Source organism: Botrytis fragariae (genome assembly GCF_013461495.1).
Source record: "Botrytis fragariae strain BVB16 chromosome Unknown tig00000075, whole genome shotgun sequence".
Classification (NCBI taxonomy): domain Eukaryota; kingdom Fungi; phylum Ascomycota; class Leotiomycetes; order Helotiales; family Sclerotiniaceae; genus Botrytis; species Botrytis fragariae.
In genome coordinates, this window is record NW_023500995.1 from 1,536,544 (window position 1) to 1,561,821 (window position 25,278).

The 25,278-nt window shown below is 43.6% G+C and overlaps 8 protein-coding genes across 8 annotated transcripts; 4 read left to right on the top strand and 4 right to left on the bottom strand.

Annotated features, from left to right (window-relative positions):
* Positions 1–794: 794 nt before the first annotated feature.
* Bfra_005965 (putative elongation factor 3 protein) lies at positions 795–4,612 on the top strand (the record flags this gene model as incomplete). The annotated part of the gene is made up of 3 exons (XM_037336340.1): positions 795–988; positions 1,191–4,071; positions 4,159–4,612. The coding sequence occupies 3 exons, from the start codon at positions 795–797 to the stop codon at positions 4,285–4,287; spliced, it is 3,204 nt and encodes a 1,067-aa protein (XP_037191550.1). The 3' UTR covers positions 4,288–4,612.
* Positions 4,613–5,711: 1,099 nt separating this feature from the next.
* Bfra_005966 (uncharacterized protein) lies at positions 5,712–6,984 on the bottom strand (the record flags this gene model as incomplete). Its single annotated transcript, XM_037336341.1, has 2 exons — positions 5,712–6,688; positions 6,777–6,984. The coding sequence occupies 2 exons, from the start codon at positions 6,982–6,984 to the stop codon at positions 5,712–5,714; spliced, it is 1,185 nt and encodes a 394-aa protein (XP_037191551.1).
* A 992-nt stretch (positions 6,985–7,976) lies between these two features.
* Positions 7,977–9,537, bottom strand: Bfra_005967 (putative nuclease s1 protein; the record flags this gene model as incomplete). Its single annotated transcript, XM_037336342.1, has 8 exons — positions 7,977–8,028; positions 8,082–8,497; positions 8,547–8,558; positions 8,608–8,664; positions 8,919–8,986; positions 9,090–9,157; positions 9,208–9,224; positions 9,352–9,537. The coding sequence occupies 8 exons, from the start codon at positions 9,535–9,537 to the stop codon at positions 7,977–7,979; spliced, it is 876 nt and encodes a 291-aa protein (XP_037191552.1).
* A 573-nt stretch (positions 9,538–10,110) lies between these two features.
* On the bottom strand, positions 10,111–12,621 carry Bfra_005968 (uncharacterized protein; the record flags this gene model as incomplete). The annotated part of the gene is made up of 1 exon (XM_037336343.1): positions 10,111–12,621. One exon carries the CDS (start codon positions 12,619–12,621, stop codon positions 10,111–10,113), a length of 2,511 nt encoding a protein of 836 aa, XP_037191553.1.
* Positions 12,622–13,432: 811 nt separating this feature from the next.
* Positions 13,433–17,697, top strand: Bfra_005969 (putative mitochondrial dna-directed rna polymerase protein; the record flags this gene model as incomplete). Its single annotated transcript, XM_037336344.1, has 2 exons — positions 13,433–17,584; positions 17,647–17,697. 2 exons carry the CDS (start codon positions 13,433–13,435, stop codon positions 17,695–17,697), a joined length of 4,203 nt encoding a protein of 1,400 aa, XP_037191554.1.
* Positions 17,698–18,485: 788 nt separating this feature from the next.
* On the top strand, positions 18,486–19,477 carry Bfra_005970 (uncharacterized protein; the record flags this gene model as incomplete). The annotated part of the gene is made up of 4 exons (XM_037336345.1): positions 18,486–18,529; positions 18,592–18,749; positions 18,802–18,900; positions 19,077–19,477. The coding sequence occupies 4 exons, from the start codon at positions 18,486–18,488 to the stop codon at positions 19,475–19,477; spliced, it is 702 nt and encodes a 233-aa protein (XP_037191555.1).
* A 639-nt stretch (positions 19,478–20,116) lies between these two features.
* On the top strand, positions 20,117–22,522 carry Bfra_005971 (putative pre-mrna splicing factor cef-1 protein; the record flags this gene model as incomplete). Its single annotated transcript, XM_037336346.1, has 2 exons — positions 20,117–22,138; positions 22,193–22,522. The coding sequence occupies 2 exons, from the start codon at positions 20,117–20,119 to the stop codon at positions 22,520–22,522; spliced, it is 2,352 nt and encodes a 783-aa protein (XP_037191556.1).
* A 464-nt stretch (positions 22,523–22,986) lies between these two features.
* On the bottom strand, positions 22,987–24,823 carry Bfra_005972 (putative hexokinase family protein; the record flags this gene model as incomplete). The annotated part of the gene is made up of 3 exons (XM_037336347.1): positions 22,987–24,127; positions 24,181–24,441; positions 24,498–24,823. The coding sequence occupies 3 exons, from the start codon at positions 24,821–24,823 to the stop codon at positions 22,987–22,989; spliced, it is 1,728 nt and encodes a 575-aa protein (XP_037191557.1).
* Between the last annotated feature and the right edge of the window lie 455 nt (positions 24,824–25,278).

Sequence of the window (25,278 nt, forward strand, 5' to 3'; positions counted from 1 at the left end):
GTACTCCCTAGTATATTGATTATGCGTCTCATGAGAAAGAATATACAATTCACCAGTGATCGTGTATGTGAGAGAGATTCATGAGAGAGATTCATACATACAATTCTCTTTTTCATGGTGGCAAGCCCCCAAACCCCCAAGCTCGCTGCGCTCGAAATTGTTCGTAGAATATCATACGTGTATACGGCTAGATTTACAGATTTACAGATGTACAGATATACAACTGTAACAAATGTTTTAAAATAGAGTCCAAATTCACATTTGCTTATTCAGCAATATAATATCAACCAACTAGATTCAATTGCCGCCACACACCTTCGTACGCCACTTCATTAAGCGAGCAAAAACCCTTGCAATAATTTTTTATCAGTAATGCCACTTCAGAAAATTAAAAGGGTCCAAAAGCCGTCCTCCCTCTGAAGAAAATTACATCTCTTTTCCTTCATTCTTCTTCCCTTTGAGAAAAACCCTCCTCGGTCTTCTTCTTGTTCTCTGACATTTCAAGTAGAGAGAAACAAAAAGAGTGTATAAAAAATAGTCTTTTCTCAATACATTTAATATAGAAAGGAATAGAAAAATAAAGGGTTTCTTTATCGAAATCATTCTCTCTCTCTCTTCTCCGCCACTTTTGCCCACTTTATCTTGATTTCTTGTCGAATCATATATCAAGATTACAATATCTTCTCCACTCTCAACGCACCGATTACTACGGGTAGTTTCGCGCTAAGCAAAAATTTCATTCCCACAAATCCTTATCGACATCTTTTCTCCCCCTCTTCTTCTCTTCTTTCTCAATGCCTTCTATCGAAACACCATCGAACCCAACAACAACAGGAAAGATGGCTGAAAACAAGAACTCGATCAAGGTCTTAGATGACTTAATGTCGAAGTTGTCTGTTTCGAAAGAGCAGACTGACATTAACGCTGCCACTCACAACCTCGCCATTTTCATTAATGGTAACATCGAGGAGAATGATGCCCCCACCAAGTATGTATTTCCGACTTCAATATTCAAATTTTCACCGAAGAGAGGGAATGGATAGGGTTGAATATCTGTCAAAGACTTTATTTACACTTTAGATGTTTTTCACTCTTTTTTCATATCGATATGCAATCTTACGGTCGAACCTAAAGTCTTCTTTCATTTTTTTTTTCCATGTTCAGCTTTACTAACAATGTGTCCTTTGCAGAACTGTCGAGGCTTTGAAGAAGCAATTGACAAACAAGAAGGATGCTAATGTCAGAGAACGCGCTCTCAATGCCATCCAGGCTATTGCTGAGCACTCTGAAGTTTCTGCTGCCGTCGAGCCATACCTTATCGTCCTCCTCGGTCCTGTCCTCAACTCCGTTGGTGACAAGATGGTCCCAGTCAAGAACGCTGCACAAGCAGCTGCCTTGGCCATTGTCAAGGCTGTCAACCCAAATGCTGTCAAGGCAATCCTCCCACCTATCATCAAATCCATCCTCGAAGCACAAAAATGGCCCGAAAAGATGACCGGTCTTGACTGCATCGAGGCTCTCGTCGAGTCAGCACCAACTCAATTGGCTCTTAGAGTTCCAGATCTCATCCCAGTCGTTTCCGAATCGATGTGGGATACAAAGCCAGAAGTCAAGAAGAGAGCATACAACATCATGGAGAAGGTCTGCGGACTCATTGTCAACAAGGATATCGAACGTTTCATTCCAGAGTTGATTAAGTGTATCGCCAAGCCAGAAAACGTCCCAGAGACTGTCCACTTGCTCGGTGCCACCACTTTCGTCACTGACGTCCACGAGCCAACTTTGGCTATCATGGTTCCTCTTTTGGATCGTGGTCTCAACGAGCGTGAGACTGCCATTAAGAGAAAGTCCGCTGTCATCATTGACAACATGTGCAAGTTGGTCGAGGACCCCAACATTGTCGCTGCTTTCTTGCCAAAGTTGATGCCAGGTCTCATCAAGAACTACGACAACTTGGCTGATCCTGAGGCTCGTGAAAAGACCAAGCAAGGTCTTGACACCATCAAGCGTGTCGGTGCTGTAGGCGCTGATGGAAAGATCCCAGAGCCATCGAACGCTGGCCAAGTCTCCACTGTCGAGGCCATTCTTAAGGATATCCTCAGCTCCAACAAGAACGCTCTTAAATTTGAGCCAATCATCACTTACATCGCCGCCATCGCTGGTCAACTTATCGATGAGAAGGATGCCGACTCCCACAGCTGGACTTCCAACCTCAAGCCATTCATCGTCGCAATCACCGGCGAGAAGGATGCACAATCAGTTGTCGACAACCTCCGCAAGCGTGCCTCTCCAGGTGCCGAGGCTGAGGACGCCGAAGAAGCTGATGATGAGGAGGGTGAGGATCTCTGCAACTGTACCTTCAACTTGGCATACGGTGCTAAGATTCTTCTCAACCAAACTCATCTCCGTCTTAAGCGTGGTCAACGATATGGTCTTTGCGGTCCTAATGGTTCCGGAAAGTCCACCCTCATGCGTGCTATCAACAACGAGCAAGTTGAGGGTTTCCCAAAGAAGAGTGAAGTTAAGACTGTGTTCGTTGAGCACGATCTCGATTCCGCTGATACTGAGCAAACTACCATTGCCTGGACTATGAAGAAGCTTAAGGAGGTTGGTGTCGAAACTTCCCAAGAAGAAGTCGAGAAGCAATTGACAGAGTTCGGTTTCACCTCAGAAATGACCAACAACTTGATCACCGCTCTCTCCGGTGGATGGAAGATGAAGTTGGCTCTCTGCCGTGCTGTTTTCGAGGCTCCAGATATTCTCCTTTTGGATGAGCCCACCAACCATTTGGATGTCAAGAACGTCAAGTGGCTCGAAGATTACCTTCAAAACTCTCCATGTACCTCCATCATCGTTTCCCACGACTCCGCTTTCTTGGATAACGTCTGTCAACACATCATCCACTACGAGCGATACAAGCTTAAGAGATACCGTGGTAACTTGAAGGAGTTCGTCAAGAAGTGCCCACAAGCCAAGTCTTACTACGAGCTCGGTGCTTCCGAGATGGAATTCAAGTTCCCTGAGCCAGGTTTCCTCGAGGGTGTCAAGACCAAGGCTAAGGCCATTGTTCGTGTCAGTAAGATGTCCTTCCAATATGAGGGTACCCCCAAGCCACAAATTTCCGATATCTCCTTCCAATGTTCTCTTGGTTCCCGTATTGCCGTCATTGGTCCTAACGGAGCTGGAAAATCTACTCTTATCAACGTTCTCACTGGTGAACTTATCCCAACTGTCGGTGAGGTCTACACCCACGAGAACATCCGTATCGCCTACATTAAACAACACGCTTTCGCCCACATTGATCACCATCTCGAGAAGACCCCATCTGAATATATTCAATGGCGTTTCCAAACCGGTGAAGATCGTGAGACCATGGACAGAGCCAACAAGATTGTCACTGATGAGGATGAGAAGGCTATGGACAAGATTTACAAGATTGAAGGTACTCAGCGTCGTGTTATTGGTATCCACTCCCGTCGTAAGTTCAAGAACTCTTATGAGTATGAATGTTCGTTCGCTCTCGGAGAGAACGTTGGCATGAAGAACGAGAGATGGGTTCCTATGATGACTGCAGACAACGCTTGGATTCCACGTACTGAGATCTTGGCTTCCCATCAAAAGATGGTTGCTGAAGTTGATCAAAAGGAGGCTCTTGCCAGTGGTCAATTCAGACCTTTGGTTAGAAAGGAGATCGAACAGCACTGCGCCAACTTCGGTTTGGATGCTGAGTTGGTTTCTCACTCCCGTATGTTGGGTCTTTCTGGAGGTCAACGTGTTAAGGTTGTTCTCGCTGCTTGCTCGTGGCAACGTCCTCATTTGATCGTTCTTGACGAGCCTACCAACTATTTGGACCGTGATTCTCTCGGTGCCTTGTCCAAGGCTCTTAAGAGCTTCGAGGGTGGTGTTATCATCATTACCCACAGTGCTGAGTTCACCAAGAACATCACTGAGGAAGTCTGGGCCGTTGTAGACGGGAAGATGACTCCTTCAGGTCACAACTGGGTGCAAGGCCAAGGTTCTGGTCCTCGTCTTAAGGGAGATGACGCCGAAGAAGAAGAAAAATTCGATGCTGTAAGTTGAAATCACCTCGCTAAATTTTTAAAAATTTACCCCACATTTGGTTACATAATCATTACATAATCACTAACAAATATTTAGATGGGTAACAAGATTGTCTCCACCAAGAAGAAGGCCAAGCTCTCTTCTGCTGAACTCCGTAAGAAGAAGAAGGACCGCATGGCCCGCCGCAAGAGAGGAGAGGAAGTCTTCAGTGATGAGGATGAATAAATGTTCACGTCATAGATGATTGATGGTGGTTGGTGTTTGTGGATAGACGAAATATTTCAAATGGATGGGCAAGACAAGGAAACTCGGGTCATAAAAAGAATTTCGAGTTATTTTTGTTTTTACTTTTCACTTATGGTTTGGCACTTTAATTGGTCGTCATCATAGTGTATGGTCTTTGGCGTTTATTCGTTTTTACCTCGACTACGAATCTCTTTTTTTTTACGCAACTGAAATTATGAGTTTCAGTTCAAGACAAAATTTCATTAGTTACTATGTATTCACCGCATATTAGAAGATAGATCGGAAATAGACACTTCGAGATGCATATTCTTTGATGATTGGTGATTTCATTTCAGGACTTGTGATTAGTGTACGTGTGAACTTTAAACTTGCTTTCAAGTACTTGCGACCATATGGCAGTGTATTTTTGAAAGACAATTCAACACAAGATACTCAATGAGCTCATTCATACATAACCTTAATATAACTCGGATACAGTGCAGCATCTCAGTCACATCTCGACGAAGTCCGCCCTAATTATTATGTCTGCAAAAGGAGACAGATTATTTCAAAATTACTTAAGAATGGGATTGTAAAAGAGTGAATGATGGAAAGCACATACTGGAGAGAGGAGAAGGTAAGGAAAATGGTGTGTGTTTTAAAACAACGTGTACAACGCACGTCAGGATAGCATGCGGTAAAAGATATGGAGGAAGGATGGTGAGTGACCAAGTGTGCTAAATAATTTTTGAATACTTTTTCATGGAATCTGTTGAAATGATAATGTGGGACGGGAATATGTTGATTGATTCAAAAGCGCTGGATGTTCTATATAGTTTGAGTGATTTTGAAGCTTTCAAAATTCTACATACTTTGAATGATTATAAAACTTTCAATATCTTACATGATCTAGATGATTTAGAAGCGTTCAATTTTCTAAATATCTTCAGTTATTCAATTGCTTTGGATGATTCAAAAGTTTTCAATGTTCCACATGTCTTGAATGATTTTGAAGCTGCTAAAATTCTACATACTTTGAATGATTCAAATGCTTAAGATGATTTAATTGCTCTGAATGATTACAACGCGTTCAATATTTCATACGATTTGAATAATTTACATGTTCTGAATAATTCAACTGTTTCGAATTGTTCTAGAGTTTATAAAATTCGAAACACTTTGAACGATTCCAAAGCCTTCAATATTTGAATGATTGGAATGATCAAAGCAATTGAGGAGCTTATAATGATTAAAATGCTTTCAATGCTTTAATTTAAGTACATTTGACCAATTTGATGTTCATCATGCAGTTCATCTTGAATAATGTAATGAGGATTCGAGTTCATTTCTCCTCTTCTATTCCCTCACACCCTCAAAGCAAAAATGTTACATCCACCCTCACCTTCCCTCTCCCTCTCCCATCCTCAATACTCCCCCCTCGCAAACTGCGCATAGTAAACCTCTCTCGCCTCCTCTGGCGCCCCCTCAAGCCGTATCGCATCTTCCACCTGCTCCATTTGCAACGCGAGGAAGTTAATTTCTTTTTCCCCTATCCTCTTCATCTTCGTCGTCTTCTTCTTATTTTCCTGCGGAAAATTTTGAAGGAGTTGGATACCAGGTGGTAAGGGGAAATGGTCCGGGTTGCGGGTCGAGGCGCGTAGAGAGAGGATGGCGGAAATGTATTGCGTGGGCGTGAGGGGGTTGGAGAGGGGAGGTGGGAGGAGTTGTGGGGGTGGGAGGGAGGATGAGAGGGTAGATGGAGCTATGCGGTTTGAGGAAATGATTCCTGGGTTGCACATATATTGCGATGGATCTGGAGATTCGGATGTGAACGAGAAGCGCGTGCGAGGATGAGGAGGTACATTTGTGCGCGAGCGTATTTTTCCTGGTTTCCTGGGAGGAGTGGGGACATAGTGATTGCGGGTTTTGCGAGTGTGATATTTCCTCTCTTGATCCTTCCCATTATTTCTGTGCATTTGGGATTCAGAGATGGGATTTTGGAAGCGAAGATTTTGCTGTGTCTGTGATGCTTGGGTCTCCAGTTCTCTCTGCTTTAACCCAAGAAGAGAGATTTTCGCCGATGGGTTACTGAGATTTCTATTTCTCAACTCGGCTAGATGAGTAGACGATGTGATGACGCGGAGATTGGGGAGTCCGCGACGTCGTTGGTGGAGGGAGTAGGGAGATATCGAGTTTGATTTTGCTTGGGTGGAGGGATTGGAAGAGAGAAAGTGATTATCTTGGATGTTGGGGTGGGGGTTTGAGGGAGTAAGTGGATAGGTAAGGTGTTCGTCTGCTGGGAGATGCGAGGATGTATTGTGTCCAATTTCTGAGCTGGGGAGTTCATCTTCTTCGGTTTGGGACTCTAGATTAGAGGGTCGAGGGTGAGGATGAAGTTGTGCTGTTGTTGTATATTAGTGTTTCGTCACGTTCATGTGTATAAAACCCCCCTCCTCCTTCACACCGAAAATCGGAAAAGAAATACATACCTTTAAACTCGCTCCTTGACTTAAGTTTCAGAGTTCCAGCAATTTCCTCCTCTATAGCGCTCTCGGTCATCGCCCTCGGATCCGAAAACAAAGTTCCATTTTCATGCAAAGCTACCAGATCAGGGAGAGGTGCTCGTTCCGGAAGATGTGAATATGGATATCGCCGGAAGCGTGTTGTTCGCGATACGGAGTTGCGAATCTTGGGCATTTTGAGGGGTTGATCGATTATAAAGTTAGATGAGTAGGGTTGCTGGAGCTGTGAGAAGTCACTTGTAATAATCGTGGAAATGGGGCGGGTAATTTGTGAGTGGTATCAAATAGGTATTAGGTATATGGGATCTGGAAGTCTTGAGAGATGGATAAATATAGATGGTGGATACCGGGAGGTATTGTTTGAATAACAAGATACGGCGAGCTCGAGAGATTTGGTCTTGAGAGACTGCGAGTTGTCGAGCTTGATGAGTAAAGAAACGTTCTGTGGGTTCATCAAGTCATTTGGTTGAGAAATCTATAGGTGAATAAGGATCAAGTTATTTACTGGATATACCAATCTTATATTCTTGAAAAATGCGGTTCGCAATTTGTAGGCCGTATTTCTATTTGATGGTTTCCTGTACATGATGAGACAAGACAATGGGTTCCCATTAGGAAAGATCTCTGAATGGACAGCTTGAACGTGAGTGATTAAGCGAGATTCACTTAAGTGTGTATTGGTTTCTTCCTCGTCTGATTTCCTTCGCTTAGACATCGGTTGTTTATTATTGTTCACAAACAATAATATCTATTTTGGTATTTAAGCTTTTTTTCTATCCTTTATGAGACATCTCTGAGGTAAACTTACTAACCTGGACTTGAGAATTGCTGAATCGGTCTCCGGCGTAATCTCATTCACTGACTTCCATCGTCAACTTGAATGCATGATGAATTCAAGATTTATGATCGTTTCAGGTCATTTGGTCAGGACTTACCATGTGGTCACCATGTCGATAATTCGTTCTGTTAACGCGTGGGTGAATTGATCTTCTCAGGCAGAAAACTTAATGTTCTGTGCATATCTAGCCCCTATATATTTTATGTATCTCTCACTGTTTGCCTTGGCATCTCACAGTGATTTACTTCAATCTCATTAACAATATTACATTTTAGTCCCTCTGAAAAGTTCCCACAATGTTCTCATAGTACAAAACATAAGCGAGGCCACTACAACTCTGTCTTAAAACCACTAACAATCATATCCAACCAAGCCGCCAACCTTTCAGTATAATTAGAATTTTGTTTTCGAAATTAATAATTGGGATCACTAACCTATAGCCCGCCCTTGCAACTTGCAGTTGAATAACTGGCACAGACGTATCATAATACTCACCACTCAACTCCTTCCCCTGTAACGCATCTGCTCCATCTGGCATGACCGTTGTACATATAAAAGCATTTGAGTCTCTAGCCCAACCCAGGGCTGTTGTCAATGGATCACTTATATCCATACCCTCAAGCCATGATTGTGCTTGATCTTGGTATATACCCATCTTAATCGCGGATGTCAGCACATTTGCCCAGTCTTGAGCATCGCCCATTGAATAACCTCCAACAAGTTTTTCGGGGATTGACGAATCCCAAACGTGATGAAGATTGGTATCTTTGCCAGTCCAATTTACAGCGATAGCATTTCCTCCCACATCGATATTCTCGGCATGAAGAGGCTGGTGAATGTCTCCGACAAACTGAGTAATTGGTGAGTTAATCCAAAAGAACTTGGAGGTGAAAACTTACGTGAACGATGAACTATTGTATAAGTATTAGTAATGCTTAGGGACGGATAGATCTTTCATACCTTTGCAGCAATATATTTGTCATACCTCACAACATTTGGGTCGAGCAATTGGTTCGTCTAAGGTCTCGATTAGCTTGACTTTCATCTCAGTTTCTTGAACCCGAATACTATTATATATCGTTGCTGCTGTTGACCTTCATGTCTTTGAACATCTTCCAAGCTTGCTCATACCTAGCCAGAGTCAAGTACTTGCAGTGTATGATCATTGTCACGAGAGGCCCGTTTTCTCGATGCTTAATAACGGAATCACATGAAGCAATCCCGTGAATACCTATTAAGGAACATCAAAAAATTCGAAAATTTTTACTCACAAAATTCAAAATAGCTCCAACTACACACCCTTCCTCCCCACAATCCCTAGCAAACTTAACTCCACAAGCTAGATAACACCTCGATATCAGCATGGCTCCTTCATTCCAAAGGCTCTCGTTGTCACTAACTCCGTATCCCCAAGAATTTCCAAAAGAAAAGAGAATACTAACACCTAGGTACATCATCCAACGCATCAATAAAATGCCAAGCGCCTGTATGTTTCCCCGCCTTGGTATATCTAAAACCAAATCAGCACAAGAGGAATCATTAGATTTCCAGAGAGATTACCTGAAGCTATCAGCCCACTACCGCCTCGAAATGTTAGCAAATGATCTTAAAAAACAGCCAAATTCCTTCACACAACTTCATGTGACCAGAATACATAAAAAACAACAATCCCAATCAAAAAGATCGCTCTTCCAATATCCTTACCGTCGCTACACCTGCCAAATAACTTCCAGTTGTATTTTTCAGCAGTGTTTGAAAATAATCTCGAGTTTCATCTGCTACAAAATTTGTAGCTACATATGCTACGGTTTGGTGACCTAATGTTCCCCATGCATATGCTGATGGAAGAAGAGGGCTCAGACACAAAAAGATGGAAGGATTGAGTTTCATTTTGAATATATAATTAGGAGAGAATAATCGAATAAGGTATATGAGAAAGGGTCGATGAGAGGAGTGTAGTTGTATTATAACATGTAGGTATTTATTCTTATCAAACGAGACATTGAATCGGTGAGTCTTGTGATGAAGTGACGGTTGACTCGATGTGGTTGGCCCTGTATCAATTGTTGTCGTGGGGACTGATATGTTAACCAATCATGATTGATGTCCGAGCGGCTAACTCCAGGGGTTATTTCCTGCTTCACAGCCACACCGGTATATTGATACCAGTGAGCTCTATCATCTTTCATGAATTCAAATAGCTAGCTCTAAGATTATTAATGTTCTGCTTTTATTCTTTGGGGAATTTGTCAAAGTCAAGTCAGAAAATATAAGAAAAGTGGTAAAATATTCGTGTTCATTAAGAGGCAACAACTTGCGAATATACAAAGTGGCCCCGTTGTTGCTCCTTGAAGGAGGCTTTAATGCTCAAGCTTTCATCAACTTCATTCAAATACATTATCATTCATGTCGTAAATACTTTACTCTTTCATTGTCTCCTCTGCCAAATCCATACATATTGTATCATCCACGTGTATTTGCATTGTCGCCTTGACCAATTTCCTGCTGGAAAGCCATGGGAGAAAATTCTTGCCCTAGTGGGGTTTCCTTAGACGTGACTGGATCCTTTTGATACTTATCACCATAGATCTTGTTAGGTTCTTGATCAGTAACCATAGAATCATTCTGGCCAACGCCTTGCTCATAGTCAGCAACCATGATATCAACAATTTTTTTCCATTCTTCATCTCCCCCATGGCATCTGCGCCATAAAGAATGCCATTGCCCAGTTTTCTCAGGATTCGCAATCGCTTCTTGCTCGATACGCTTCTCCACAACCATCAAACAAGCTTTAACAGCTTCTGCAACATCACCTTCTAATTTCACAGAGGGTTCTTCACGGTCTAATTCCTCAATCCAAGTGTGTAATGCTTTCATACAGAGTTTCTGATGCCCTGTCTCTGCTACCCTCTGAAACACATATGCATACATGTCGGCTGATTGTGATTTGGATTGACGAAGAGGCAATCTCCAAATATCCCAAAAGGCTACCCACTGTTCATTTCGTGCATACAGTTGCATCAGTCGCATTCTAGATTCATCTGAAAAGGGAGGTGACTCAAGGTTCATCATTAGAGTATGGATGCGACGTTGAATTGGCGTCATTGCCTTTGTAGGTATCCCGAAGGAATCATTAACAGTCGCTTCTGGTTGAACAGTTGTGATATCAAGGTCCGGAATACGTTCTGTGGCTTCTTGTAAAGTCACAAACATTTCTTCCGTGAAAATCTTGTGACCGCGTCGGTACATTGTTTGAATGACCTTTAATGCGAGCCGGGCATTAAGGCGTGAAGGAGCGGAGTTCGTGTCTGAAGGGCCATGGACAGGTTCAAGTATGGTACGTATGATTCTGTGGTAATATTCATCAGATATATCACTATCGTCATTTTTCTTTCTTTCAAATCTTCTGAACAAGTTTATTAAATTCATGGTATGAAACCAAGGGTGTCCAATATCTCGAGCATAATGGAATAGCCAGAAGACATAATCCCACCTGAATGGGGCGGGGTGGTGGGGTTCTCCGACACCAGCCACAGCATCTTTAAAACACTTGAGGAAGGATGTATCCCCAGGAGTATATCCTTTGCCCAATTCAAACATTGCCTGTTCCACTGAGACATTCTCAAGGTACATCCGCAAGTGGTGCAACAGGAAACTTTGCCAATCCAACTCTACGTTGTTAGCACAGTATTCCAAAACACTGTTTTTCGCCCTTTCGAATTCACCAAGGGAGAAGTCGGAAAGTACCGATTGCTGGAGTTCTGTTAGTCTTTTGTTTTCAATTGGTCCGTCTTGTTGTGGTGAGGATAAGATACCGTGTGGGTGTTGGTCCCTTGGATTGTCAGATTTTCTTTCTACCGAAGTATGGAATTGTCGAGTCTGGGGGATTTGAAAACCTCGAGGTTTAATAGTTGGCGCTGTAGTATGTTGTGAAGGTTGGGAAATCGATGTAGATATTGGTTCTCCGACCTCCGCATCTTCAACTACCTCTTCAACTTCAACTTCCGACTGACCAGACCTTCGCAAGATTCCACCCCATAACTTTTCTAGATCGATCTCTTCTCTCTTCTCTTCGGTAAGCATTTGAACGACAATTCTGACACCATCGGTCCGTCTTCCAAAGCCCACAAAGCCATCGCCCTCGGGTGTAGCATTTGCATGTATATCTGGGCTCTCAACCACACCTATATCGACGCAAACCCAGCCCGTTCTTATGCCATCATCGCCACTCTCATCACCCACACTGCCTAGAAGCTTAGCTCTCCGTGATTTGCGTCTCAACTTCAATTTCAATTCATTTCTTCCCAATAGACCATCTGCGCTTGGTCGTAATTTATATGTACTTCTCAACCACCGACACAGTCGATCCGCAGAGACATGTAAATGCTTTTCACTTCGTGCAGTTCCAATAAGCATTATCAAATTCGCTCCTAGTGCAGGTGGAGGGTCAAGCTTTCGTAAATCTAATATTGTAAGATTGTCGAGGCCTAAGTCGACCGAGATCTCTTGTAGCATAGGCTCGAGTATCGGAGGTGGCAATTCTGGTAGATCTGGAATTCTTTGACGTTCAGAAAGGGTTTGAGGCGTTTTTTGAGGTGCTTCAACTTGTAGGTACCATGGCACAGCAGAAATCGAATTCTCGACCTCTTCCCCCATTGCCTGGTTCTCATCAAAAAGGTCACGATCTTCCAAAAAATCCTGCTCTTGGAGATTTTCTTCCTCGACCTCCTCTCTATCTGCCTTATCCCCATCTAAAATCTCCCGGTCTTGCAAAACCTCCTCATGCTTGGAAGTTTCATCCTGTTCGATCAATCGTGAATGAGATAAAAATCGAATTTGTTGCCTCGGAAGCTTATTCGCGTGAAGTTTCCCAGATGCTGGCATAGTTCGAATTGGGAGCGATACAACATTTCGTAATAATGATAAGCGGCATGATGCGCATCCAGTAGCTCTTATGGCTTTACTAACAACCATACTGAACAAACGGTGATGTTTGTAAACATTCAACTATAGCATGAAGGATTGTGGTTTCCAATTGCCTAGGTTAGACATTTTTTCTGGGGAAGATTTTAGCGAACATGCACCCAGTGAGATCTCGCGGGGCTACCATCCATCTGTTATAATTTCCCCGAGCAGGGTATTGATTGAATTACCAGGTATGCTTATGCAGTATAGGTATGTATATTATCAAGGAATGAAGAAATGATTGAGAACTTGATTTCTTTCAACTTCTGTTAAATTACCAAACACATACCTATCAGCAATCGCTAGCATGCAATGTCGAAAGAACGAGCATGCAGATTTGAGTGCAAGGCTGGTCACGTGGTGATATCAGCAAGGCTGACAAAGTAGAGCTCTTATCAGTCTGTAAGGCGAGTAGTCAGCTAAGCTGACAGATACTTATAATTGGCTGAAAAACTCACAAGGCTGATCGGCTCGCGGACGGCTAAATTCCGGACACAGCTGATTGGGCTCTTATCGAAGGTGGCCCCTGTAACAGTTTCTGCTTATCCAGTCGGTACATACCAGGTCCAGAAAGAAGAAAAAAATGTTCAATTTTGCCTTCAAATTGTGACCTATCCATCCTTCGTTCACACATTAATCTCTAGATCTCAAAAGCATTGTACATTTACTATTTGTGAATTGTACTGATTATGAGCGCATTAGTTTTGTCCTTTGACTTTTAAAGATAGTTTTCTTCATAGCACTCTTTTTTCTGTGTATTTATTTCTTAGATATAACTCTGTTTCCCCTCTTTCGAGTTTACCCTCTCCATCTATCGAAAATGCTTGTCCGAGCTGCAGGGCGAAAAGCTCGTGGCAACCCAATTGTTGGTAGACTTAAACGTCAACAACAAGCATATCTTCCTTTTCTATATCCAGCTATCCACTCGAATCAAGTTGTGGCATGCCGGAACATTAATGTCGACTCAGGGCATCACGCGACTGGTTTGCGGAGAAGACGAAACTCGAGAGACAATGCTACAAAGCCTCCATCACGGTCATTAGCAACGGCCATTAACCAGCCGTTCGAAGAGATTCCATTCGAAGGGTTACATAATTCATCATCGCACAATTATGCATCATTGCCGTTCAGCATACCGAAACTTCAGACGCCAATCATAATCCCGGATGACAGCGCGGGAGCTCCCATAAGACATCGGCGTGGAGGCAATGATGCGGTCGGCGGTACTAGTGATGAAATTATAGCACTACTCATTGCTTGCCTTCAGGTTGGAAGGATAGAGCGTGCGAGTGTGATTTTCAAACGCCTGGCACAAATGGAAGAAGTAGACAGAGAGACACTACTACAATTACAAAACCAATTCTTGCGAGCTGCAGTCCACGAGATTACGATGAAACCCTCAGAGCAAGCGACACAGTTTCTGCATAAGTGGTTCGAACTCGAAGTACGAAACAAGAATCTTCCACAAGATGCCTTGACTGTAGCATACATGCTGAAGGCTTCACTTCAATCGCCTCCAGGTCAACGACGTGATAGACTGGTATCAAGATATATGGACATGGTCCAAGGAGAAGCTGGTTTGGAAGTTCTAGCATGTAATGTTTTGCTACCCCACGAACTGGATATCATCAATCATATTTGCCCCACATACAATCTAGCGGAGGGACTTGGAGATCTTCAAGATATCTTTGTCTCTGAGACGCCCAGAGCAGTAGATCCTTCCGACGGAGTTCTACAGTATGTCGAAAAAACAGGCACATCAGTTCCGGAAGTTCGCCAAACCGACCAAAAGGGTCTCGGACTTAAGTCTTTGAGAAAAACCTTGTCGCTTTTTTCTTCTTTGCCATCTGCAGGATATGATATGTCAAAAATGAGTGAGGAACAGCAGAGGGCTATCCAGGCACAATTAGAAGAAGATGCTGTGCAGGCTGCCATAGATCGTTGGAGGGACGAGAGCGTGAATCTGACAAAATTAGGATTAAATACCTCACTACAATCGAAATCACTAGGAGCGAGAATGTGGAAATGGCATGTAGCTTTGACAGATGCCCTGAAAGAAGAATTAAAAGCCATCGACGAAGCAGAAATGAAGCAGCAACGAAGCGCAGCAGATATAAGCAGATGCGAATACGGGCCCTTTTTACGTTACCTCCCGGCTGAGAAGCTCGCAGCGCTAACAATTATCGCTCATATGCACGCGTTGTCGTCTTCAGGAATTGACAAAGGACTTACCCTATCATTTTCTATCTTGCAAATCGCTAAAAGTGTAGAAGATGAGAGCATTTTCGAAACCATACAGCGAAACATGGCGAAGCCCTCGTGGTCCGACAGCGTAGCCGACAGAGTTCGAATGCTCCGAATTCTCAAAGCAAGAGCACGCGGTGCTAGCGAAGAATCGATTGATAACGACGACTCTCCAAGCTTTTCGCCTGATGCTTTTGTTTCTTCGCAAATTCGTGCGCATGAGTGGTCTGTAGGAATTAAAGCCAAAGTTGGATCTTTCTTGTTGGAATCTTTACTGAAGGTTGCAAAAGTTCCAGTTACAATGATACACCCCGAAACCAACGAGACTGTTACTCAAATGCAACCTGCCTTTTCCCATGCCCAGCAATACAGAATGGGTAGAAAGCTCGGTGTGATCAACGCCAATAAAGTCATTGTTGATCAGCTCAAGCGCGAGCCTGTTCATAGCCTTCTTGCAAAACATCTTCCCATGCTTGTAAAGCCCGAGCCATGGACTGGTTTTAGTTCTGGTGGCTTTCTTAAACATCCTGGAAGGGTCATGCGCGTCAAGAACGGAGATGCAGATCAAAGGAACTACGCGGATGCTGCTATTGATCGGGGAAATTTATCAACAGTTTTTAAAGGCCTCAACATACTGGGAGAACAATCTTGGAGAATCAACCAGCCAGTTTTTGATATTATGCTAGAGGCATGGAATTCCGGTGATGCAATTGCAAACCTTGCTCCGGATAAGCCAAAACTCGATTACCCCCCCGAGCCTGAGACCTCTTCCGACCCACTTGAACGCCGAAGATGGGTCACTGCAGTCAAGAAAGTAGAAAACTCTAAGTCAAGTTTTCATTCTCAACGTTGTTTCCAAAATTTCCAACTTGAAATCGCTAGAGCTCTACGCGATAAAACCTTCTACTTCCCACATAACGTGGATTTTCGTGGAAGAGCATATCCAATTCCTCCCTATCTTAACCACATGGGAGCAGATCATTGTCGAGGGCTTATGATGTTTGGGACCGGGAAGGAACTTGGTACTTCTGGTTTAAGGTGGCTCAAGGTTCACCTCGCCAACGTATACGGGTTCGATAAAGCGAGTCTTCAAGAGAGAGAAGAATTCGCAAGCAAAAATATAGACGAAATTTACGACTCGGCAACAAACCCACTGGGAGGCAAAAGGTGGTGGCTACAGGCCGAAGATCCGTGGCAATGCTTAGCAGCATGTATGGAATTCAAGAACGCGCTTGAATCTGGAGACCCAGCTAGTTTCATTTCATATTTACCTGTTCATCAGGATGGTACTTGTAATGGTCTTCAACATTACGCAGCATTAGGTGGTGACGTATGGGGTGCCCAGCAAGTCAACCTCGAGCCTGGTGATCGCCCGGCGGATGTCTATACTGCAGTCGCAGATCTCGTGAAGGAGAGTATCGCAAAAGATCTGCTTGCCGACCACCCCAAAGCCAAAGTTTTGAGTGGAAAAATAACTCGTAAAGTTGTCAAACAGACCGTTATGACTAATGTCTACGGAGTCACCTTCATTGGAGCTAAAGCACAAGTCCGAAAACAACTTGTGACAGCCCATAAAGATTTGCCTGATAATGAAGAAATCAATCCCGGGACTCTAGCTTCTTACGTGGTCACTAAGATCTTTACCGCTCTTTCCACTATGTTTAAGGGGGCCCACGACATTCAGTACTGGCTTGGAGATTGTGCGTCCCGAATCTCAAATAGTTTGACACCTGAGCAAATTGAGAGGATAGTCGCACAAGCCTCAGAGCAAGAAGGACGTTCTTCTAAACGAGCTGCATCAAGTTTAGATGACATTTCTCAATTTAAATCCAGTGTGATTTGGACGACACCTTTGAACTTGCCAGTTGTCCAACCTTACCGAACTCACAAATCCCGGCTAGTGCGCACAAATCTTCAACTTCTCAGCTTATCTGAACCGCATCGATCGGATCCTGTCAGCAGCCGTAAACAACTCCAAGCGTTTCCTCCCAATTTCATACACTCTCTAGATGCAACGCATATGCTTCTCTCAGCAGTGAAATGTAATGAAGCGAAATTAGCGTTTGCGGCTGTCCACGATTCATTTTGGACACACGCCGCTGATATCGATACGATGAACACATTCTTGAGAGATGCCTTCATCGAGATTCATAGTGACGATGTGATTGGACGCTTGGCAGCAGAAATGGCGACTCGGTACAAGGATTACATGCAACTTGTGAAAGTCAAGCCGGGAACTCTAGCATTCACTAAGATTTCTCAATACCGCAAATCCCTCAAGTCAACTGAGAGGGATAGAAACAGCGATTTATTGAGGGAGGTAAAGAGGCTGCGCCTTCTTAGCTCATCTAATCCAGAAGAAGTAGAAGAAGGGAAGCGCATGGTTACATCAGCTAGTATATACGAAATTATGACGGGTGAAGTCGAGTTGGATCCGGAATTAGATGTTAAAACCGTGGGTTTGGGAAACATGGTTAACTCAAGGTCAGCTAAAGAGCACGATACTGTATCCAGCTGGGACACCGGTGCTACGGACGAAGCTTTAGAGGAAGCTTTAGAAGATAATCCGAACATTGAATTGGAGGCAGCGGAAGAGACTTCGGAAGAGGGAGAATTAGAAACCGCACCAAAATATGGATTTGAGACCTCAATGAAGCCGAAGTCTCGACCAAATCAAACACCCCAATTGGTTTGGCTTCCACTGAAGTTCGCCCCTATTCCTAAGAAGGTAAGCACACATTCTAAACTACAATACTGGCTCAGTCTGGCTTACGACTAATTTTAATGCAGGGAGCTTTCGATGTGACACGTCTTAAGCAAAGTCAATACTTCTTCTCTTAATTGAGTTAACGATTATCATGGATTTGTTTCGTCTGGGATATGATTTCGGGTGCCGGCTGCATTCCGGTATGGCGGGCTTTAAAGAGCAGGATACACATTTTGGATTGAATTTCTCTGAAAATCCTTTTATTTTAGCATAGCGAGGGCGTTTACATTACAAGGCGTTGAAAACTAATGAAATGGCTGACAATGTATGATTAAAGTGTAAGCTAAAGGTTCTTCCTTCATATAAAGGAATTATATAGAACGAGCAAAATCAGAAAACAAATTACCCACAGATATGAAGAACATATTTCTCTGTTAAAAGTTACAGTTTACGCTCGACAGGCTGAGCCTCCAAATACGGGTTCGAGCTTCCATCTAGTTATTTTATGAGTTCTTCGCATCAAACTGAATAACAAACGTGATGGCATCCCGGGAGAGTGATCTTGGTGTTACGCGACACACTTGAATACGAGAATTGATTCGCGTAAGCAATGTCAACCTCTCATGACACAAATAACGAGATCGTACAAGCCTTTTCAGCTGACGATCTAGCTCGGTAAGACAAGCCTGGTGCGTAAGTTTGTTTCCCTGTTGCGTAGGTGCGTTTCCCCGTTGAGTTTGTGAATGTGATGATCCATTCCGCGAGGTAGCGAGGTATGATTTGTGGAAGGAACGAGGCTCAACAGCTGGCTGATGATATATATACGGCTTGTCTCCTCCACAATATGGATTCTCCAAATCGATCAAGACAATAACTCTGGATAACTTCTACGCAATAGACATTCCCAAACAAGACTTACATCATGTATCATCTTTACACTATCGGTATCCTTTTGTTGACTGCAGTGTAAGTGCTTTTCGAGCTCTTTCGTCCATTTTGAAATGCACAAATACTTACATCGGTTTCAGACAAAATGTCCACTGTATCCCTGAAGCCCTTCGCTATCGTTCCGAAACATGTGCTCCAAGCTTGATAAGTACCACGTACACTAGTACTATCTCGACGGTTAAGACAGTTCCACATTCTTGCTATACTCGCTCGATTACCACCATTCAGAACTCTTTCCGTGCGCCATTCTTCTTCCCTTGAGTAGTATCAGCTAACTAATATCACAATAGCTTGCTCCGGAACAAAGACCTTCAACCCTGCTACATGTGGTCCCGTGCCATTGTGTATTCTTTTATCAACGACTACAATTACAGTGCCGCCTAGTGATAGTAAGCTTAACCGGTTCACTGAATCCTTCTTATTCCTCGATTGTGTTCCCTCATCTCGGGCTACACTTTTGTATTTCTTTCTATAAGATTCTTCTGCTTTTCTTTACAACCTCACCTATTCGTTCCACATTACCATACCATCCTTCATTGATTGGCAATACTGACGATTCTTACAGAATGTTGTGTAGCAACTCCAACAGTAACGGTTCCAGGCGCATGTGCGAAATGCCAAACAGGTTGTGCCACAGATTTGACGACGGTGACTGTCACTGAAGGAGCAACACCGCTATCCTACAACCCAGGCGGTCCTCAATTGCCCCCAACCAAGAGACAGGGGGGTCCAATAATCTCATGCACGTCCACTCTAAGCCAATTGAAACAATTTACCCATGGGCCTACAAGAACTCTCTTTCCATCTACGGTCACAGCTACTAGCAGCGTAGATTGTGCAGGCTGTGGCGCTTTGAGTGTACAGCCCATTGGAGGTGTCGGCCCTGCTGTGATATTTACGACAACCGTAAAGGCAGATGTGCCAACTACTACCACGACTTTTGTCTGCTCCCCAACGCCGGCATAGGATTTGTAGGGGTTTGGAATAGGTGGGGGGTTTTAAGATCTTTGTTTCGTGCTTGAACTTAAGCTCATTGCTACACTCGTTTTGCAGACAAACAGACAGAAAAGATTGATTATGAAATTTGCCATGGAGTTAAGCTCATGGTTGCATATCACTCCTTTTAAAATACAAGCTTCAGCCTTTTTGCCTTGGCAATACATTATGACACGATACTTGTGCTCACTGGAATGTGAAACGCTTCTGCTTGAGCCGCGATTCCAGTGAATTTTTCCTGGGGAAATTCCTAGGCTGGAATTCTATGGCTGATTTCCTCGTGGTCATCATCGGCTTTCGCCCTTGACAATCACCGTATCGTATAAGAAAAATGCATGACTATAGAAAATAAGCATCTTTCCCTTGCCCATAGAAGATGATGGCATTGATCATATTATACATTTCATTCGTAGGTCACTCATAAAACACAATACTTGAGCCGCTGAGGCTAAAGGACCGACGTCGAAAACCAATCACGTGAGAGCCGTAGATATCTCGCGCTAGTGATTGGCAAGGTCCCAAGATTTATTTCTCGCGACTCAAGCTTCCAGGCGCATCAACATAAAGCAGAGACTAGGCAAGGCAAAATCAACAACATCACACGCCAAAATGCCAGTCGTCAAAGGTGGAGTTTGGACTAATATCGAAGATGAAATTCTAAAAGCAAGTGTTTCGAAATATGGATTGAATCAATGGGCTCGAGTTTCCTCACTTCTAGCAAGAAAAACACCGAAGCAATGTAAAGCAAGATGGAGCGAATGGTTAGATCCAGGCATTCGCAAAATAGAATGGAGCAAGGAAGAGGATGAAAAATTGTTACACTTGGCGAAGTTGATGCCAACACAATGGCGAACTATTGCTCCTATTGTCGGACGAACAGCGACCCAATGCCTCGAAAGGTATCAAAAATTACTCGATGAAGCGGAACAGAAAGAGGCTGGAGAGTTCGGACTGGGTGGACCTGATGGCGGAGAAAACAAAGCACCATCTGCGGATGATGTACGCAGATTGCGACCTGGGGAAGTCGATCCAGATCCAGAATCGAAACCTGCGAGGCCAGACACCGTTGATTTAGATGAGGATGAAAAAGAAATGTTGAGTGAAGCTCGCGCCCGTTTAGCAAATACACAGGGTAAGAAGGCGAAAAGGAAGGCTCGTGAACGTCAATTAGAAGAGACGAGGAGGTTGGCCGTTTTGCAAAAGCGCAGAGAGCTTAAGAATGCTGGCATCAATATCAAAGTGGTTAATCGGAAGAAGGGGATGATGGATTACAATGCCGATATACCTTTCGAAAAAGCCCCCGCTCCTGGATTTTATGATACTGGCGACGAATCCATCCAAAACGAAAAGCAGAGAGCAGCCTTCGATCCACGAAAACAACAACTTGCGATAAAGCGCAAAGGAGACCAAGATGATAATCAGGATCCAAAACGACAAAAGAATGATAAAAACGCCCCATCCGCATCCTACCAAGCGGCCATGAAAGCTGGGCAGATGCAAAAAATTCGAGAAGCAGAACAGAGTAGTAAGAGACGGGCGTTGGTCTTACCAGCACCTCAGGTTGGTGAGGGGGAACTCGAGGAAATTGTAAAGATGGGTATGATAGGGGAGAGGGCGAACATTATGGCGAGGTCGAGCGAGAATGATGCAACAAGAGGGCTTGTGAATACATATTCGACTATAAACAGTGGAGCACCAATTCGAACACCGCGAGCCCCGGCACAAGAGGACCATATCGCCAACGAAATACGAAATATCAGAGCTCTGACCGAGACACAATCATCACTTCTAGGAGGAGAAAATACACCTTTGCACGAAGGATCTGGCAGCACAGGGTTCGATGGCGTTACTCCTCGAAGACATCAAATGGAAACACCTAATCCTATGGCAACCCCTTTTCGTGCGAATGGAATCGGTGCAACTCCTGCAAGAAACGGTGTAGGAGCTACACCAATGCGAACTCCCCGAGATAGTTTTGCACTGAATGCAGATGGTGAGATGGAGTTGGTTGGGAGAACACCTCAAGATTTAAAAATAAGGGACATGACCCTTAAAAATTCCCTGAAAGCTGGTCTTGCATCTCTACCAAAGCCAAAAGATACCGAGTGGGAGTTAGAATTACCGGAAGAGCAGCAAGAAAATTTTGGTGTTCAAGAACTATCCGAGGAAGACGCAGAGCTCAGGGACAGAAGGAACCGACAAGTTCGAGAAGCTCGAGAACAACTAGAATTTAAAAGACGAACACAAGTTTTACAAAGAGGGCTACCTCGGCCATCAGTTATCGACATCAACGCATTAATGAAAACTGTGGAGAACATTGAAGATACAATTGAAGGTTCTATTGAAAGAGAAGCAGCTTTATTGATCGCAAATGATGCCCTCAAGCACCCCACACCTGGAGCCAAAGTCAGGGGCACCTCGAAGGCCATTGAAGTGTTTGAGGATGATGATCTTTCGCAAGCACGATTGCAGTTGTTGATGGAGGTTCCTAAGGACTTGGTAGAGCAAGGATCGGATGCTTTCAAAGCGGCATGGGATGAAGCTCATAAATCATCGTTATTACCTGGATTAAGTGGATATGATTCTGATGATGAGATTGATGAGCATCAGATGCTTCTAGATGCTTTTGACGTAAGCCCTGAATTCCTACAAATTTTATCTATTCAATCACTAACAATTTACCAGAATGTCCAAGAATCCATTGTCGCTGCTGCTGAGAAGGGCAACAAATCCGAAAAGAAACTCGCCCTCCATTTAGGTGGTTACCAACAAAGAGCTAAAACTTTACGCCAAAAAATTGGTGAAGCAGCTGACGCTTTATCTAAAGCTACTTATTCCTTAGATGCCTTCAAAACGTTACAGATTTCAGAAGATGTAGCCATCTCGAGGAGATTGGAAGATTTGAGGGAGAGAGTGGGCTTTGTTTCCAAGCGTGAGAGAGAAGCTCAAGAACTATATAGAGAAAGAAAAGAGGAGTTGACGAATTTGACGGGTGGGGTGAATGGTTTTCATTGAGGATGAGAACGGGAATGGGAAATTTGTAATATAGAGACATTGTCTCCAATGAATGGCATGGCGTGGACATGAATAATTTATTTTAAGGCTCAGCGGAACTTGAAGCCGGGTAGAAATGCAATGTATGATATCCCCATTTGAGATTGATTCTTTCAAATCTGTGCAAAACTCTCAGAAAGTAAGTGATGTGAATTGCTTAAGGTGTCTCTAAATGATGTATCCGTCTGCCCGTCTACCTATCTATCATAAAATGCTGGCCGTTCATCTCGTATCTCATGTTCAGTCCTTGTGTTTGTGGACCTCTTTTCTTTCCCCGTACCAATGCAAATGTAAATGCCCACCCATACTGATGCTCGCTACTCTATTTCCTAAACAAATCAAAACAAATCAAAGTCGATACAATCGACCAACGCAAATGCCGCCCGCAACCTCATCTCCCTAAAATCCTACGACGCGTGCGTACCTCAACCCACCAAGTCCTCAACCGATTCCTCGACCAAAATTTGACTTTCTTCCATACACTCTACCGTTCCGGCCAAAATACCCGCTCCGATAATACTTCCATACATACACGCTTCGAGCACGATTCTCTTGCCGCCTTTATCGGGACCGAATTCCTTGCGCATGATATCATCGAGATACATCTGGCAATCTGCGAGATAGTCTTGGAAGTGGGAGATACAGGAGCCGGTGTAGCCTACGAGGAGTTCTGTTGTATTTTCCGAGGCGTAGATGGGATTAGTTTGGTTTGAGTTTGTTGACTGTGAAGCGTCGTTGGAAAGTGATGGGAAATGAAGTTCGTCGGCTGCTGCGAGAAGACCAATGATAGCAGCAGCTACCATGCCTGCCGCGCGGTTTTCGATTTTTTTTGCTACAGTTACAACGACATTTGCTAATTCCGGAGTCCAGGTTTGGGGTTTCCCGCTAGTTGGATCTATGGGGAACGGCATGGCGAGATCGAGTGGTTGGCATAGTTGATCCTCTCTTCCTACTTTAGCTAGGGTACTTGCATCGAGAGCATTTCGTTTGCGGAGAACTGTGGGAAGGGTTTCTAGTGGTAGCTGGAGTTGGGTTGTGAAATAGTCGAGGATGATGAGACGGCCTAGCTCGCCGAGGTATTTACCGCCAGTCATGTATTCGAAAGGCATGAAACCTGGGGTTTCGCTATTGGTGTCGAGAATCTTGTCCCATTTTGTGATGAAATTCAGGGTGTGAAGAGGGGAAGCTGTGCCATTGATAGACCATTCGGTGTTGATTATGATTTTGGTGTCTTTCTGTTTGCTCTCGATAGTGTTGAGGGTGTGAGATGGATATTTTGTGACATGAAGTTTGGAAATTGAGAGGGGAATAGTGGCATTACAGCCAGTGCCAACAATCAGACCCATTGCCACCTTCTGATACGGCGTACGTTGCTGTCGGTGGAAGGATACTAGGCTCGCAACGGCATCGTTTACTATGGCAGTTATTTTGATGCGGGGAAGATGAGGCAAGGCTGCACTTGAGATTTTGTAGCCTTTGAGAAGCTGCTCGCCAAGGTTGAGATTTGAAGTCATCGCAAAACCCTTGCCCATAGACATCAAAATCGCGTCTGATAGTTTATTTTGACTATTTATATGTTAGTGGCCATTCCATTAAGAACGATTAATACGGCATCAAACATCATTGGAAAACTCATTGTAACACCCATTGGCAACTCAGAAGGTAGCTGTAAGCCCCACTCATCAACTCCATCCTGAACAACTTCCGCAATACATTTTCCAATCCACACGAATAGTTCATCTGCATTGTTGTATTTGTGGTCTTCACCAATTTGCCATGACTTCTCGAGTAGCCTATTGATTTTGCCTGGTAATGCCAAACTTTCTTGAATAGAAGGACCAAGTAACTCAATGAATCCCACTCTGAGATTTGATCCTCCGCTATTTTAGGTAGGTCAGATATGAATCTTCTTTTAGTCTGGTACAAAGAGCCTCACATATCAATCGCTAGGTATCTCCCCTTTCCCTCATGATCCGGTCTCAATACCTCTTCAGAAATAGGTGTTGGTAAAAATTGATTTGTAGATTCCTTTGCCAACGTCTTGAACGTCTCACAAAGACTCTTGGCTAATGCATGAATCTTATTAATATCCACGTCGAGAGGTGCAAGGACCTGGTCAAGAACAGTTGGATTTAAAGTCATGATTTCGATAAGCGAGCTGGCTGACTGTAGCTGAGTGAGATGGACGATTGAGGGGTGAGAAGGCCTGTTTTGAGAAACGTATTTGTATGTTGTGTGAATCTCTGACTTCAAGATGTTCATCGAATTTCAATCAATTTGTAAGGGAAGGTTCAGATAAATGGGGTTGAATTATATGCTTTATCTCGCTAGTGCATATTGAGGGAGAGTGAATGAGATATACAGCCTCACGTATATGGTACAGTGAATGATATAATCCTTTTTGTGATGTCAGCGGTTCAAAACGTTTTAATAGGTGGATTATATTACAAATGAATCCATCTCGGCAAAGAGATGAGATCCGAAAAGAAAGTCTGTACGAATATCAGTATAAAAGTCTAAGTAAGCACATGAAGCAGAAAGGAGAAGATTCAAGGCATGTACCAATTGGGTACTAACTCCTTTCATGAGTGCCCGCTTAGATCAGCCGATCAGATATGATTACTCTATATTTAGCCGCGGATCTACCGAATCTTCAGCTGGACGATGCTCCAACTGATGCTCCCTTTAACTTCAAGCTTCATTATCTTATCAGTACT